This window comes from Mus caroli, chromosome 13, assembly GCF_900094665.2.
Source record: "Mus caroli chromosome 13, CAROLI_EIJ_v1.1, whole genome shotgun sequence".
Classification (NCBI taxonomy): Eukaryota; Metazoa; Chordata; class Mammalia; order Rodentia; family Muridae; genus Mus; species Mus caroli.
In genome coordinates, this window is record NC_034582.1 from 49473011 (window position 1) to 49487854 (window position 14844).

The 14844-nt window shown below is 45.4% G+C and overlaps 1 protein-coding gene across 3 annotated transcripts; it reads right to left on the reverse strand.

Moving 5' to 3' along the window:
• Positions 1 to 4152: 4152 nt before the first annotated feature.
• Drd1 (dopamine receptor D1) lies at positions 4153 to 8607 on the reverse strand. 3 transcript variants are annotated; one of them, XM_021180827.1, is made up of 2 exons: positions 8510 to 8607; positions 4153 to 7564 (listed from the first exon to the last, which is right to left on the reverse strand). In XM_021180827.1, the coding sequence occupies exon 2, from the start codon at positions 7142 to 7144 to the stop codon at positions 5804 to 5806; it is 1341 nt and encodes a 446-aa protein (XP_021036486.1). In that variant the 5' UTR covers positions 7145 to 7564; positions 8510 to 8607; the 3' UTR covers positions 4153 to 5803. The 3 variants fall into 3 exon arrangements, with proteins under 3 accessions (XP_021036486.1, XP_021036487.1, XP_029340840.1); XM_021180828.2 differs by lacking the exon at positions 8510 to 8607 and adding an exon at positions 7678 to 8178; XM_029484980.1 differs by lacking the exon at positions 8510 to 8607 and adding an exon at positions 7678 to 8178 and having other exon boundaries at positions 4527 to 7404.
• Between the last annotated feature and the right edge of the window lie 6237 nt (positions 8608 to 14844).

A 14844-nucleotide genomic window follows, 5' to 3' on the forward strand; every position in this document is an offset into this window, starting at 1 on the left:
GGGTAGGGAAGTGGGGGGCGCTATGGGGGACTTTTGGGATAGCATTGGAAATGTAATTGAGGAAAATATGTAATAAAAATATTAAAAATTAAAAAAAAAGCAAAAAAAAAAAAGCAAGAAAGGGCACTGGGCATTCACTGCACAAAGCTGGAGGTGCTTGTAGGATGGCGCTCTTGAACACTGAAAGACATGAGGCTGCAGAAGCCACCTTTAGTCTTGGTCATGAAAGTCTTTGAATAAGCGTGGTGATTTAAAAAATAATAATAAGTGGAATCCATTCGAGAATGCTGTGTGTAGGTAAAACACAGTTCTGTTTGTGTATTTAAAATATCTTCCTGAAATGCAACTTAAAACTGCTTTCTGATTCCGTCTCACCTCAGTCTGAATGGCTATCATTAAAAAAGAATTGCTGGTGATGCTAAGGGAGGGACCCTTATTAACCACAGGTCTGAGTGTAAACTGAGTGTTAAGCATTGTGGAAATCAGCATAAACGTTTCTTAGAAAATCAAAAGTAGTAGGGACGATTATACCAGTCCTAGGCAGGTACCCAGAGAAGTCGAAGCCCTACCACAAAGTTATTTACAAATTCATGATTAGCTGCACTGTTCATAATAGGTAGAAAATGGACCCAACCTAGACATCCATCTGTCAAGAGACAAATATGTAAAGAAAATGTGCTATACATACACAATGAAATCTGACCCCATCTTATAGAAAACTGAAATCATGACATTTGGAGGAGAGTGGATAGAATTGCACAGAGCCATGTTTAGCTTTAGAAACAGACTCAGAAGACAAGAACCATATTGTCTCTCATTTGCACATCTGAGATTTCAACTTTTATAGATGTGAATATTGTCTTAGACAGGGCTTCTATTCCTGCACAAAACATCATGACCAAGAAGCAAGTTGGGGAGGAAAGGGTGTATTCAATTTACACCTCCACATTGCTGTTCATCACCAAAGGAAGTCAGAACAGGAACTCACACAGGGCAGGAACTTGGAGGCAGGAGCTGACACAGAGGCCATGGAGGGATGCTGCTTACTGGCTTGCTTCCCCTGGCTTGCTTGGCTTGCTTTCTTACAGAACCCAGGACCACCAGTCCAGGGTTAGCACCACCCACAATGGGCCCTCCCACCTTTGATCACTAATTGAGAAAATGCCTTACAGCTGATTCTCATGGAGGTATGTCCTCAAGGGGAGACTCCTTTCTCTGTGATAACTCCAGCTTGTGTCAAGTTGACACACAGAACCAGCCAGTACAAATATGTTTCTGTGGGAATGATGGTACAGGCCACGAAACTAAAAAAAAAAAAAAAAGACCATGAGAAGGGGGAAAGAATCTTAGGTGAGGCAGAACATATGTGCCTGGAGAAGCAGAAGAAGGCTACTTGGGGAGAGGAAGGGGCAGCAGAAGTAGGGGAGGGGGAGGACTGGAAACAAAGCAAAAGTGTCAGATGCCATAAGGAAATCCTTTACTATGTCAGTGAAAACTAATGAAACCTTCCCTTCTGTTAGGGTTTCCAATAGCAAAAAGAAACTGCCTGGAGAAAATCCGTCACAGTCAATGCTTGCCCACAATGGCACTCACATCTCATAATTTTCAACCAGAACAGAGCTGAGCCCCTCCCTCTGCTCACTCCAACCACATCCTTGTTGGAGAGATGAGAACTTACCCACAGGTGTTATCAATAATGGGCCCATTTGTTTAAATGAAACGAAGCATCCTGCCCTGTAACACAGTCTTCCTGGGTCCCATTGCCATTTGCCACTTCACTATTATCTCTGTTCCCAGGGATGTGTGAGGTGGCCTCAGACTAAATCCTTCCCCGTGGCTGAAGACATCTACAAATGTCAAGTGCTGGTGGGGGTCTGTTTTAGCCGGCTCCATACATTTTTCTCATTGTGATTAGAAGCTTAAACCTTTTTAAATCAGAGATTAATCCTGAGCATCTAATACTATTTAAATTACAAGTCCCAAATCTTGAACAGCTTACAGTCCAAATGCTACTACTGCTATAAATCTGTGTATCCCATGAACATCGATGTGACAAACAGCCAGGCAGAAACCTTAGTGGTATGTCTGTGCTGTGACATGCTGTGCCCTGAGTCCTCTGGCAAATAAACAGGTCATGTTTCCTATGTAGGGACTTCAAACAAATCTGTACAGCTACATCATATCTACCAAGTGTCACAATCTTGTGACCCACCATGCTGCTTCCTTCAAATGACCTCTGTATATCAGCCACACAAACAAACAAGTATACATTTACTAGCCCAGACGAGGTAAGTCACTGGCTTATGATTCCTGAAACAAATTCTCCAAGATAAGGAGATTTGGTGGATTAAAATGTTTTGTGCAGATTTGATCATCGTGTAGTGGCAGCTTAAGGCAATTTTCATAACCAGGAAGACATAAAATGTCACTTGTTACTGTAAGGGTGAATAGCTGCAGCAAAAGAGGACCCCCAACCAAGTGTATGCTGAAAATTAATTACATTCCATTAAAAAACACAAATGGCAGATCCATTTATACTAAAGGTCAATGCTATGAGACAGTATCCCAGGCTCTCACACACTGCTTCATTCCCACCCTCAGACAACCTGCACAATGAGCCTCGTCTCCCAAAAAGGGCACTGGGCTCAGAGAAGTAAATATACCCATTTATGCTCACTTTTATTGAAAGAGGACCCTGTACTCTCTGCAGAGGGCTTCGGATAGACAGTGGAAGTGGGAAGAAACACTGGTGCATGCCTGGCCTGAGGTCACACGGAGTCCCCAAAGACAATGAAGAACTCAGGAAGTCTCTGAAGCCGATTGCACACTGACCTGGTGCTAGGCTGAGCCTTTCCTGACAAAACCTAAGCAGAAGCTCCGCCCCTCCCACTGATGGACACACTCAAGTGGGACTCACAGTAATACTTGCTTAGGTCTCAGGAGAAGCCAGCAGCTGGGCTGTGGGAACTTCTGGTTCATTCCCCAGCCCTGAGCTCAGGCCTCCTTCCTGTCATGCCTGTTATTATGTGTACATTTAATGAAGGCAGCTTTTTTTTTTCATGAGGAAGAAACAGAAAATCTGAAATGGTCTCCATCTCAGTTAAGTATTTCACATATATAGGACATTATTACAACCCCTGACTGGAGTTAAAAAAACGAAATATCAGTCTTACCACAGGTCTTGCTTTTATACTTCTCAGAATTAGCATTCTTTAGATGGCCTAAGTCGATCCAGAATCAGAGAAACCCGGAGCACAATCTTGTTCAAGGTGTGCTGAATTTTACAATTATTCAAAATCACTTCTAAATGCACTATTGAAGGGACACTCCTATGTCAGATTTCATTGACTCCACAGTGACAGCCTTGCCTGAGCACTGTAGCCTGTGGCTGTCTGAGCTTCTGAGTTGAACCTAACGTTGAGCCTCCAAGGGAGCAAGGCATCCAGGAGCCATGAGATTTGAAGAAAAGGCACAGGGTTTTTCCTAGAACTCACTCCAGATGTGTTCGCTGAATGCCAGGGCCTGGGAGATGCAAGTGGGACTCTAAAGAGATGCCATCTGCTGTGTAGTGTTCCAGACTATAAACTTAACCCCTTACTTTCTACATCACCAGCAGCTGGGCCCTTTCCCTTCCTTGGGTTAGCTGGCAAGTAGCACTGGCAGAACCTGAGAGTGCCCCTGCTAATCGTCACGGTGATCCCAGGGTCACAAGCCATGTTTTCTTTAGAATAGATCATTTCTAAGTTGTTTTGAAATAAGCGTCACTAGCATGCATGGTGGTTGCCCTCAACTACAAAACTACAGCCACTCAGAGCAAGACAGTCCTTTCTAAAATTTTTATTCCATTTACAAATAATCTCTTAAAAAGAAAGAGCTAAAAATGAGAACATCTTCAAATCTGAAAAACAGAGAGAGAAGCAGAATAATTTTTCAAGTGAACAAAGGTTTCTTCTTCTTAGAACACAGTTAAAATATAAGAAACATGTGTGGCAATGTTTTCCACATAAACATTCTAAAGCAACCAAGGGCACATAGGAGAGAAATCCCTATCTTAGAGGAGGGGATATCCGAAGATGCTCTCCCCGTTTCTTAGCTGTCTACCTGAAACAGTCTAGCTTTTAAAATGGGTTTAACAAATGCAACAGAGCTCCATTTGGGGTTGATTTGAATTCACAAAATAATTTTATTTTATGTAAGAAAGCATACAAGCGGTAGAGCTGAGAAAACATTCACAGTACGTAACACAGACCCCTGCAGGAGATACTGTTAGCAAGCCAGTCAGTCTTTCCTTCAGTTCTATGCACATGTGGCAACTGCTTCCAAAGAACACCTTGTAAACATTTCAAACAACAAAAGAAACACTGTTGCAATGCCCCCACCCGAGGGGACTTGATGGTACTTTTTGCAGTCCAGGCTATGACTTGGAAACTAGATTCAAAACCACAGGGGAAAAAAAAGTAGCATTTGTGACTAGTGATGCTGATGGCTTTGTGATGCTCAACACACACCGGGAAGGGGTTCTTCTATCCCCCCCCCCACCAACAACAGAAGTGTATACTTCGACAATGACGCACCATTCATTAGCTAGTTTACCACTAACATTAAAGAGCTTTTTTTTTAAGAGAGGATACTAAATTCGGATTAAAGCACTACAAAAGTAGCCCCTTGAGCAGCCAACTTGGTTAGACCTGGGCAGATGAAGAGCCAGCAATGAGCCCAACTATCGGAGGGGCTGCTGTGACCTGTGACTTTACAGCTCATTCACCTCACTGCACATCTTAATCCTGGACAGTCATTTGCTTGTTTCAGAAAGCTATTTCAAGCATGAAATGAGAAATGACAGGGAGGGCCAATTATTTTACATAAATACAAAGTGGCATATGCTCTTCCTCGACATTCAGACAGAAATCTAAAGTTGTATTTCGTCTTGAGCTGGCTTGTACAGAGATATTTACAGAAGTGCAAATTCGCCTCGGGGAAAGCCTCTGCCATTTAAAACATTCAGAACACAATAGTAGCTTCTTTTTTAAAAAACAGATCTTTCCAAAATCTTTTTAGGGGGCAGAGCATTGGTAGTGTTAGTCACTTCTCACCTTGTGTTTATTTGTGTCTGTGTTGAGTTAAGGAACCACCACATCAGCCTTTGCTGTCTTCCCAGAAGCCATTCCCAGCTCAGAATCTCAGTCTATGTGTACGGTTTCATTGGCTCATGAAGTGCTAGTACAATGGACAGTTCAGTCTCCGATTTAACATTGGTTCGGTCTATTAAATAAGCTAAATATAGGTTCACTATGATAAATTTAAAATATCCATATAATACAATAAATAAATAAATAAAACCGTTATCAACAATGCATCTGTCAATTCTGAGAAAGAAAGAAAAAAAAAAGAAATCCCACTTTTGCTGTAAGGCTCAATTATTGTTGGAGAAGTTAATTAACAAAGGCATGCACCTACCTTTACAATCTGAAAACTGCTTGGACAGTTTTAGCACCTGTTTGGATACAGCAAACAACTCTCACACTTCCTTCCTGGAAAGTTTGATTTTTAAGTGAAGCTGTTTACAGTTGACTTTTGGCCCTATTCTTTTTTAAATATATATATATATATATATAGTGTCCTAAGATAATGCTTCAAAAAGGATTTCAGAGCCAAAGTCATTTCCCTTGTGGCTAGAGAATACACTGGAGTCAGTGAGTTGGAGAAGCTCTGTAATTGTCCAAAAGCAGCAGAGGGGTCTCGTGTTAATTTCTTAACAGCAAGCCCTAGAGAACTCGTAGCTTCAGAGATGAGAACCCAATATTCAGGTTGAATGCTGTCCGCTGTGTGTAACGGGTTGGATCTTTTCTAGAGAGACATCGGTGTCATAGTCCAATATGACCGATAAGGCCGGGGACAGCTTCTCCAGTGGCTTAGATATGCCACCAGCCTCCTCCCTCTTCAGGTCCTCAGAGGAGCCCACAGCATGAGGGATCAGGTAAACCAGATTACAGTCCTTGGAGATGGAGCCTCGGGGCTCATGGTGGCTGGAAAACATCACGGCCCCGTTGTTGTTGATGCTTACAGTCTCTATGGCATTATTCGTTGTAGGGCAGAGCCTATAGCATCCTAAGAGGGTCGAGAATGCCTTCTGAAAATCGGCATTAAAAGCATAAATAATGGGGTTCAGGGAGGAATTCGCCCAGCCAAACCACACAAATACATCGAAGGTGATGGAATCAATGCAGAATGGCTGGGTCTCCTCAGAGCCACAGAAGGGCACCATACAGTTCGAAATGAAGAAAGGGAGCCAGCAGCACACGAATACCCCCATGATCACAGACAGTGTCTTCAGGACTTTTGTCTCCCTCTTAAAGGACATCTTAAAGGAACTTTCTGATTGGGAGCATTCGACAGGGTTTCCATTACCTGTGGTGGTCTGGCAGTTCTTGGCATGGACCGCTGCCCTCTCCAAAGCTGAGATGCGCCGAATTTGCTTCTGGGCAATCCTGTAGATACTGGTGTAGGTGACGATCATAATGGCTACGGGGATGTAAAAGCTTATGAGGGAGGATGAAATGGCGTATGTCCTGCTCAACCTTGTGTCACAGTTGTCATCCTCGGCATCTTCCAGGAACGTAAAATTGCCATCCAAGGGCCATGTAGGTTTTGCCTTGTGCCAGCTTAGCTGCACTGGAATGAAGGATATGAGAACAGACAAAGTCCATGCTACGCTAATCAGGATGAAGGCTGCCTTCGGAGTCATCTTCCTCTCATACTGGAAAGGGCTGGAGATAGCCCAATACCTGTCCACGCTGATCACACAGAGGTTAAGGATGGATGCCGTGGAGCACATGATGTCAAAGGCTACCCAAATGTTACAAAAGGACCCAAAGGGCCAAAAGCCAGCAATCTCAGCCACAGCTTTCCAGGGCATGACCAAGACAGCCACCAAGAGATCTGACACAGCTAAAGAGATGACAAAGAAGTTGGTCACCTTGGACCGCAGGTGTCGAAACCTGATGACAGCGGCACAGACGAGGGTATTCCCCAAGAGAGTGGACAGGATAAGCAGGGACAGAAAACAGGCCGTGAGGATGCGAAAGGAGAAGTCCCTCTCCACTGGCAGGCCGGTCTCATCCATGGTAGAAGTGTTAGGAGCCATCTTCCAAAAGGAAAGCACTTCCGGTGGCTTAGCCCTCGCGTTCTTGGCCAGGCTTAGCCAAACTTCCCCCAATCACTCACCACCCAGCCCCTTCTCCAGCCCCAGTTGCTGTCTGGACAAAAGCACAATGGTGTTCCATCAGGAGCATCTCCGTAGCAATCCAAGCCATACCAGGAAGAAGACCCGCTTGCTTTCCACCTGTCTTCTGGGTTCAGTGCTCCAGGTCGCTGTTCCCTGGTATCGGCTGGTCCCTAGATTCCCTAAGGAGTACATAGGCTTTTAAGCATACTCTAAGAATCTGGGGCCTCTTCCTGGTCAATTTCAGTCACTTTTCAGGGATGCTGCCTCTTCTTCTGAGACACAGCCTAAAATACATGCATTTCTCCTTCAAGCCCCTGGCACCACATCTCTCCAAATGTCCTAAAAAGCAAAGGGAAACACAAAGTCGTTCACCAATACTCTGTGCAGACCTCCTATTTGGCTACACAAAATCTCAGTCCATCCCCCCTGGACAAGTCCATCAAGACACCTACCTTGCTTTAGAGTCACTTCTCCCAAAACCCCTGGAGCTGCCCTCCAGCAGAGCAAGAGTTCCCCCTCCTCGTGCAGAAAATTCTCTGGGATGGTTTGGAAAAGGAATCTCAGGCCAGGTGCCAGGGAAGCGGCGCCCCTCCTGCTACCTTGCCCACCTACAGATTGCTGCCCCCGCCCCCAGGAGGGTTCTCGGAGCTTCCTTGGGAGAGGAACCTCCAGGACTAGTCACTGGAACAGCTTTCTGTCCTGTCTGAGGAAGCCCGGCTCTGGGCTCCCCTTTGGCTCCTCGTTCTTAGGGCAGGACCCTGAGCCTCCCTGTGGCGCCACCCGCTCGCTCCCTGTCAGCAGTGGCAGGAGCTCCAGGCAAGCACAACAGCTCGAGCGAGCGAGGGCACCGGCCGGCGGGTTCCAGCGGCGCACAGCCCACCCCGCCTCCGCGTCCCCTCCCGGCCCTGGTGGTGGGCTGAGCTTGACAGGCAGAGTGGCGGGCGACAGCCACACGTGGTTCACTGAAGGCACAGCTGGAGCAGGGGTGTGGGACGCCTACCTAATCGCTGTGCCCTCTCTGGCTACCTGCCCCCCCCCGGGGGGGGGGGGAAACCCTGGCACAAGACAGAACCTGAGGGACAAATCCTGATGCTCAAATCAAGTAAACCAAACTCTCATTCAGCGCCTCTCCCGGTCAACCCCAAGTTCCACCCAAAGCTCGGGGTCAGAGCTGACCCTACCCACACCCACGCCCTGCTAGTCCTGGACACTGCCCACGTCGCTGAGCTGTCACTGAGTGCCCCGCAGCAGGGGTACAGGAAGCCCCAGGACGAGAGTGCTCACCAATCTGGGAGACCACGCTCCCCGACTCCGCCAACCCTGCGCCCTCTCCCGTGCGGCTCGCTCTGCTCTCCGCGCTCCGCCCGCCAAGGCGCTTCTGCGGTCAACTCACGAGTGCAGCCCGTGACCCGCGCCCCACAAGCACCCCAAACACGGCACCGCACTCTCAGCAGCTACCCGGCGCCCTCTGCCGGTGCCTCTGGTTTCCTACACCCCGCCAGCGCCCTAGCAGGTTCAGATCACAGGGGCCTCAGCCAGTGTGTGTAACCAAGATGCAGGGCCTCGTCCCTGCTTTTCCCTGTCCCCTTCTGCCAGAATCTGGACGATGAGAGGCAGGTCTTCCGAGCTCTAACCTCCCTCGTTTGAAATGCCCCTAAAAACTCACAAGAATAAGAAGTCCCTTTGGCTAGCATTTTATTCTCTAAGCCATGATTTTCCTTTTGTGTCCCCTGTGTGCCAAGGCTGGAGCAGCAGTGAGAACAACATGTCAACTTATTGTGCAAGTGATCAGAGACCTGGCATAAACTCAGCAGCCTCTGTGTCCCCTAAACACACACACACACACACACACACACACACACACACACACCTCATGATGTTCGACATCTTGCAAAACTCCTTCCTTATTGGCTTGCACGGCTTCATTTCATCTGTGTGGACAGTGATGCTCGGAAAGACTGTGGGCTCTACTCCACGTTAACACAGTAGCTAATGAAGATGGCGGCCTGACTGTCACTTGCACAGCCGTGTCTAGGATGGAGCCCACTATCTAAACAATTACCACAGGGATAAAGCAGAGACAGGAATGTGTGGCCTCAGAGAACGTTTAGTGCATAGACGCAGCCCCAGAGTGCCTTCCCATCTGTGTGAAAAGAGATTAAGTATGGAACTTGGAAATCATTTTGCCTGGACTCCTGTGCTTACTGATGTAAAAATTAAATGAGATACTTATTTAAGAGTTGGGCACCAGATATGGACTCAGTCAGCCCTTGGTGGCCAGAAATTCTTCAGGGACCAATTTTAAAAAAAATAGTAGTCTTGTCTCCATGAGAACCACACACCACACTGAATGCCCGAATTTTCTCTATACAACCTAAATAGCTCTCCTAATTAGCCAGCAGAAATCATATCTTGGTTTTGGATGTAGTTCAAATGATTGACACCAGTCCTCCTCTACCTGTGCTCCCGGTTTGTCCTCCCACTGGCAGGCTTGCTGCCACACACCAAGTTCCACAGATTGGTGATCAGACATATACCCCAAGAACCACATGCCTTTAGAATGGTGGCTCTCAACTTTCCTAATGCTGCAACATGTGGTAACCCCCAACCAAAAAATTATTTTGTTGCACTCTATAACTGTAATTTTGCTAGTATTATAAATCATACTATAAATATGTGATATGCAGGCTGTCTGTTATGTGACCTCTCCACACACACACACACACATACATATACACATAAGGGGTCAAAATTCACATATTGAGAAACTCTGCTTTAGAGCCGTGAGTCAGCACAGGGTAAAACCCTCAGGGGATTCTCATCCCTGAAGCAGTCGCTCTCTAAGCACTTGGAACTTTATGTTCGTCATTTTTGACCAGCGAACACAAATTAGAGGATGTTTCCAGTCCAAGATGGTCGTGTGAGTCTGGAATTGTAACTCCTCATGCTCTTCCTACCCTGCAATTCCCTGAAATAAGGAAGATAAGGACAAAGGGCCCTCTGGAAGCACAGGAAGCTTTTGACACTTTAGGGATCCTTTAGGGCAGGACTGAGCACGCTGGAGGAGGGAGGACTCCCTCAGGGAGGGAAAGTGCTCCTCCAGCTAGCACTTGAAGAAGAAGCAACAATGTAGTAACACTTAGGATTGTAACAAGGAAGCTGGAGGTGACCGTGAGGGCAATTTGAGGAGTAAGACTTCCCCTAATGACTTGCCAAGGACTCTAGAAAATGGCCACTGCTCTTTAAAGTAGAATGACAGCCATACTAAAGCTGTCTCTGGTGGCATCATTTTGTCTGCAATGCCAGTCCGCAGCAGAAGAATTCATATAGAATGGGAGGAAAGGCTAATCGTGGTGCACTGGACAACCTTGGTTCCTTCTAACACTCGTAGCTACTCAGAGAGATCTCTGGTTGAAAATGCCTCTAACCAGCCCAAACCTGTTTTTGTCTTCTTCAATGTCAGCTATCGCTTTGCTCATGATATTTCTCCACCCCAGGAAAATGTCAGCCATTTTGATATACAAGCATCAGGCTGTCTACTTTCCTGAAGAAATCAACAGGCAAATAGAAGATGCCTGTGAACAACAGAGATGGGAGAAGGGAGAGAATTACTGCAAAAGAGTTGAATTGTTTCTCCTTCATGGGAAATGAGTGTGTTGGACTATTTCTCTATGGTCCTGTAATTTGGAAACAGGCACCCAGGACCCTTTCCTGTGAGGCTTAGCTCACTGGCATGTGAACCCAGTCCCTCGGAGGACAGGAATGGATACAAGGTCTCTTAAGTCTCAGGATTTCAACCATGCACGGTGTGAACATCATGGGGATCTCAAAGTTTGGCTAGAAATTTGGTTTTGGTTTTGGTTTCTGTGCCCCTCCCACTTGGGAGTCAAGGTGAAGCAAATCTTCCAATTTATTCTTTAGAAATCTCCCTACAAACAGTAAGAACATGAATATAAATGCAAGCCGATATTAGCATTTGATCATGCTGAGAATGTAGACACAAACACAAAAGCATCTTTGTTCCCAAATCAGCATGTCTTTGTAGGTACACTGTGATTTATGCACGGTGAGGAGGTAAAGGTTAAAAAGATGTTTTCAATAACTTTTTTATTTTAGGACTGTAAACGTCAGTGAATATAGAAGGCACTGTCAGACAAATGCACTGTCAAGTGTTCTCAAAAGTTATACGTAGGCAGCTTCTGGGATTATTAAAACTGGCTTACTAACTACCTAACATGGTTGCTTGCAGTGTTAGCGAAGAGTGTTGATAGCTTGATCTTCAGCAAGTGACTACATTGCTCATTACAGACAATAAATCCCTATTCCCATGTCCTGTCCATCGCTATCATACAACTTTAAATCAACACGTGTCCCTTTGGATAAAAATTGACAGCTAGAGTGACCACCATATTTACTATGGTTCTCTCCTTCTTCTTCCTCTTTTATAGGCTTAGGTGAGGTTTGGTTTGAGTTTTGTCTTTTGTGGTGGTGAGTTAAACCTGCAACCTCTCAGACACTGAGTAAGCCCTCCACCCCTTAGCCAGATTCCACTGTGTCTCCTCTACTATTTATCTTTTTATTTCTTTCTAACCTTTTGTTATGTTCACAAAAGCTTCCTGGTTTGCATCGCAGAGATAAGATCTTTCCTCGGCCTGTCCCCAAGTGATAGATTAGCCATATATACAGAGGGACATCATAATGGTGTTCTTCCAGATCTCAAACATTTGCACCTCAAAGTTGGACCTTTTTCTAACTCCCAGGGTCCTGTTAAGCTGCCTGGAAACCATGTGACCTTTTCAGATCTTGCTCTGAAGGTTTATTGAGTAGAACTGGATAATTTTTTACCTGAGGCTATTTTAATATAACTGAAATGAACTCCTGTGTCCCTCTGCCCCATGCGCAGTGAGTGATGGGGTTTTGAGTCTGGCTGGTGAGAACAGGTACTGTCCACAGCCTTTGCTCCGACCGATCCTCCACATTTGCATATCCTCATCCTAGTGCAGAGGTTAGGTCTCTGATGAGCTCAGAAAAGATTCTCTGAAGCTATCAATATTCTTTCTCATTCTCTCCCTCTCCCTCTCCCTCTCCCTCTCCCTCTCTCTCCCCTCCCCCTCTCTCCTCTTTCTTACTTTCTCTCCCTCCTTGTTTCTTTCCCCATGCCTTACTCTCACAGTTTCTAGCTATTTTGCTCTTGAATTTCTTCAAGTCTTCAATTTGGAGAGTCTCCCAGACTACACCATGAATGGGAACTTCTCTTGAAACAGGAAGTGGCTGCACCAGTCCAATTTCATCTCCCTGGTTTCCCATCATGGGGGAATCAGGAAGTAGGGACACCTGTCTACTCTTCACCCAGGATTTCGATCTGGAGGGATTTAACGTCCTTTGTTGCTTGATGTCAAGAAATCAGGAAATATCCCAACTTTTACATTTTATCCTTGACTTTATGGCAAAAGATTCTTGACAGGCAAGGGGACCTGAAATAGAGGTATATGGATATATGGGATTTTGGATTTTTTTCTTTTAACTAACTAACACATCTTTTTTTTACATTTATTTATCTATGTGTGTAGGTAGAGGTAGATTTGCTCCTTCCACAATGTACATCTTGGAGGTTAAACTCAGGCTGACTCACTGAGATGCAAGCACCTTTTTCCACTAAGCCATCTTGCTGTCCCATGAATTTTCTTTTTCTACTAGAATACTTCTACCATCCCATTATCCTGGCCTGCTATTCCATAGGTTCAAGTGTGAGCCCCATCTACAGTAATGACACACAGATTCTCCCTTCTCCCGTCGAAACTCCTTAGTTTTGAGAGATGCAGAATCAGTTTGGTCTAAGCTGGCTTTGGGGGTCAGGAGCATAGTTAATTCTTTATAAGAGATGCAACCACTGCAAATGTTACCATGTAGTCTGTAAATGTTTTTGAGTGTGTTACTGGCAAGTTGCCTGTCCATGTGCTAAGACCACAGCAAACATCTCTAATCCAAGACTTTGTACTTCAGTGTTAAATGATAGCTACCTTTTGTACAGCATAGTACAGAATTGCAGTGCAGTTTATTTTTTGTTACTGTTAAAAAAAAAGCAAAAGATGAGCTTACTAAAAACAAAAGAGAGAAAGAAAGACACACAGAGAGAGAGAGAGAAGACCTAAGCCAGGGCAAAAGAAATGTTAATTCACAAAAATTATTTACTCTGTGTTCAAAGAGATTTTTTTGTAACAATATATGGACAGTATAGTAACAGGAGTCTTTGCAAACATGTTGCTAAACTGGACTTTTCAGACTGGAAATGGCTGCTCTGTGGAGAAACTAAAGGTACAAGAGTTTCCTCTGGGCCAAGAAGATACATGACTAACCCCAGAGGGATGCTTCAGTCTGGAAGTAATTCCCAGGCCAAGGCCCATCCTACTATTCTTTTTTTGGGAGCTGTAGAACCTTAGGAGGCTGAATTTTGCTGAAGGAAGTAGGTCACGGGCCTTAAGGGCTTAAAAAACTGCTTTTGCTTCAGGTCTGCTCTCTGCTTCCTGGTCCCTGAGACACAAGTAAGCAGTAGCCTCACGTTCGTACTGCCAAGCCTTCCCACCAGGATGGACTACATCCCCAGATACCACTGGCTAAAATATTCTTCTCGTTCCTCAAGTAGCTTTTCCTCAGGAATTTGGTTACCATGATTTAAAAAAAAAAAAAATTAACCAGCTGTGGTAGTTTGAATATGCTTGGCCCAGGGAGTGGCAGTATTAGGAGGTCTGGCCTTGTTGGAGTAGGTGTGGCCTTATTGGAGTGGGTGTGGCCTTGTTGGAGTGGGTGTGGCCTTGTTGGGGTAGGTGTGTCACTGTGGGAGTGGGCTTTGAGAGCTTCCTCCTTGCTGCCTGAGGATACCAGTCTTCTGTCTGCCTTCAGATCAAAATGTAGATGCTCAGCTCTTTCTATACCATGCCTGCCTGGAGGCTGCCATGCTTCCATCATGATGATAATAGACTGAACCTCTGAACTTAGAAGCCATCTCCAATTAAATGTTGTCCTTTACAAGAGTTGCCTTGGTCACGGTGTCTGTTCACAGCAGTAAAACCCTAAGACATCAGTGCAGAGACCTGCAGTGAATGGGCAGACCTAGGGTTGAAGACTGACGTCATTACCATCTGCCTGTGAGAAGACAGGTTTCTTCATCCTTCTGGTACCTTTATCTATACCTGAAAAAGTGCTATTTACCACACAAGACCGTGAGGAGCAAATGAAGTTCTATCTATGGAACACCAAGGATGTAGGAACTGGTCGGGAAATGTCACTTTCTAACTCCTTGTCTTAGCAAAGGCTACTTTCAAGTGAGCATTTGTTGAGATTGGGGCATCTGGCTGCTCTTTAATGAATACATTTTCTTGGTGATGATAAAGTAGCCTGCTAATCCTCGCTGTAGGATAGAAATCTGATCTGAGGTTGAATAATCAGGTGCTTCCTTTGTGAGAAGGACAGGGGAAAGAGAAAAGTTTGACTGGCTGGGAAGCCATGTGCCCCACCAATATCACCTTGACCAGACTGCTTCTACTTTAAGAGTGGAAAGATAGTGCTCATTAACGGAGTTCTGTGGTGGCTGGTAGTGATGAGTCCACCATGATGTAATG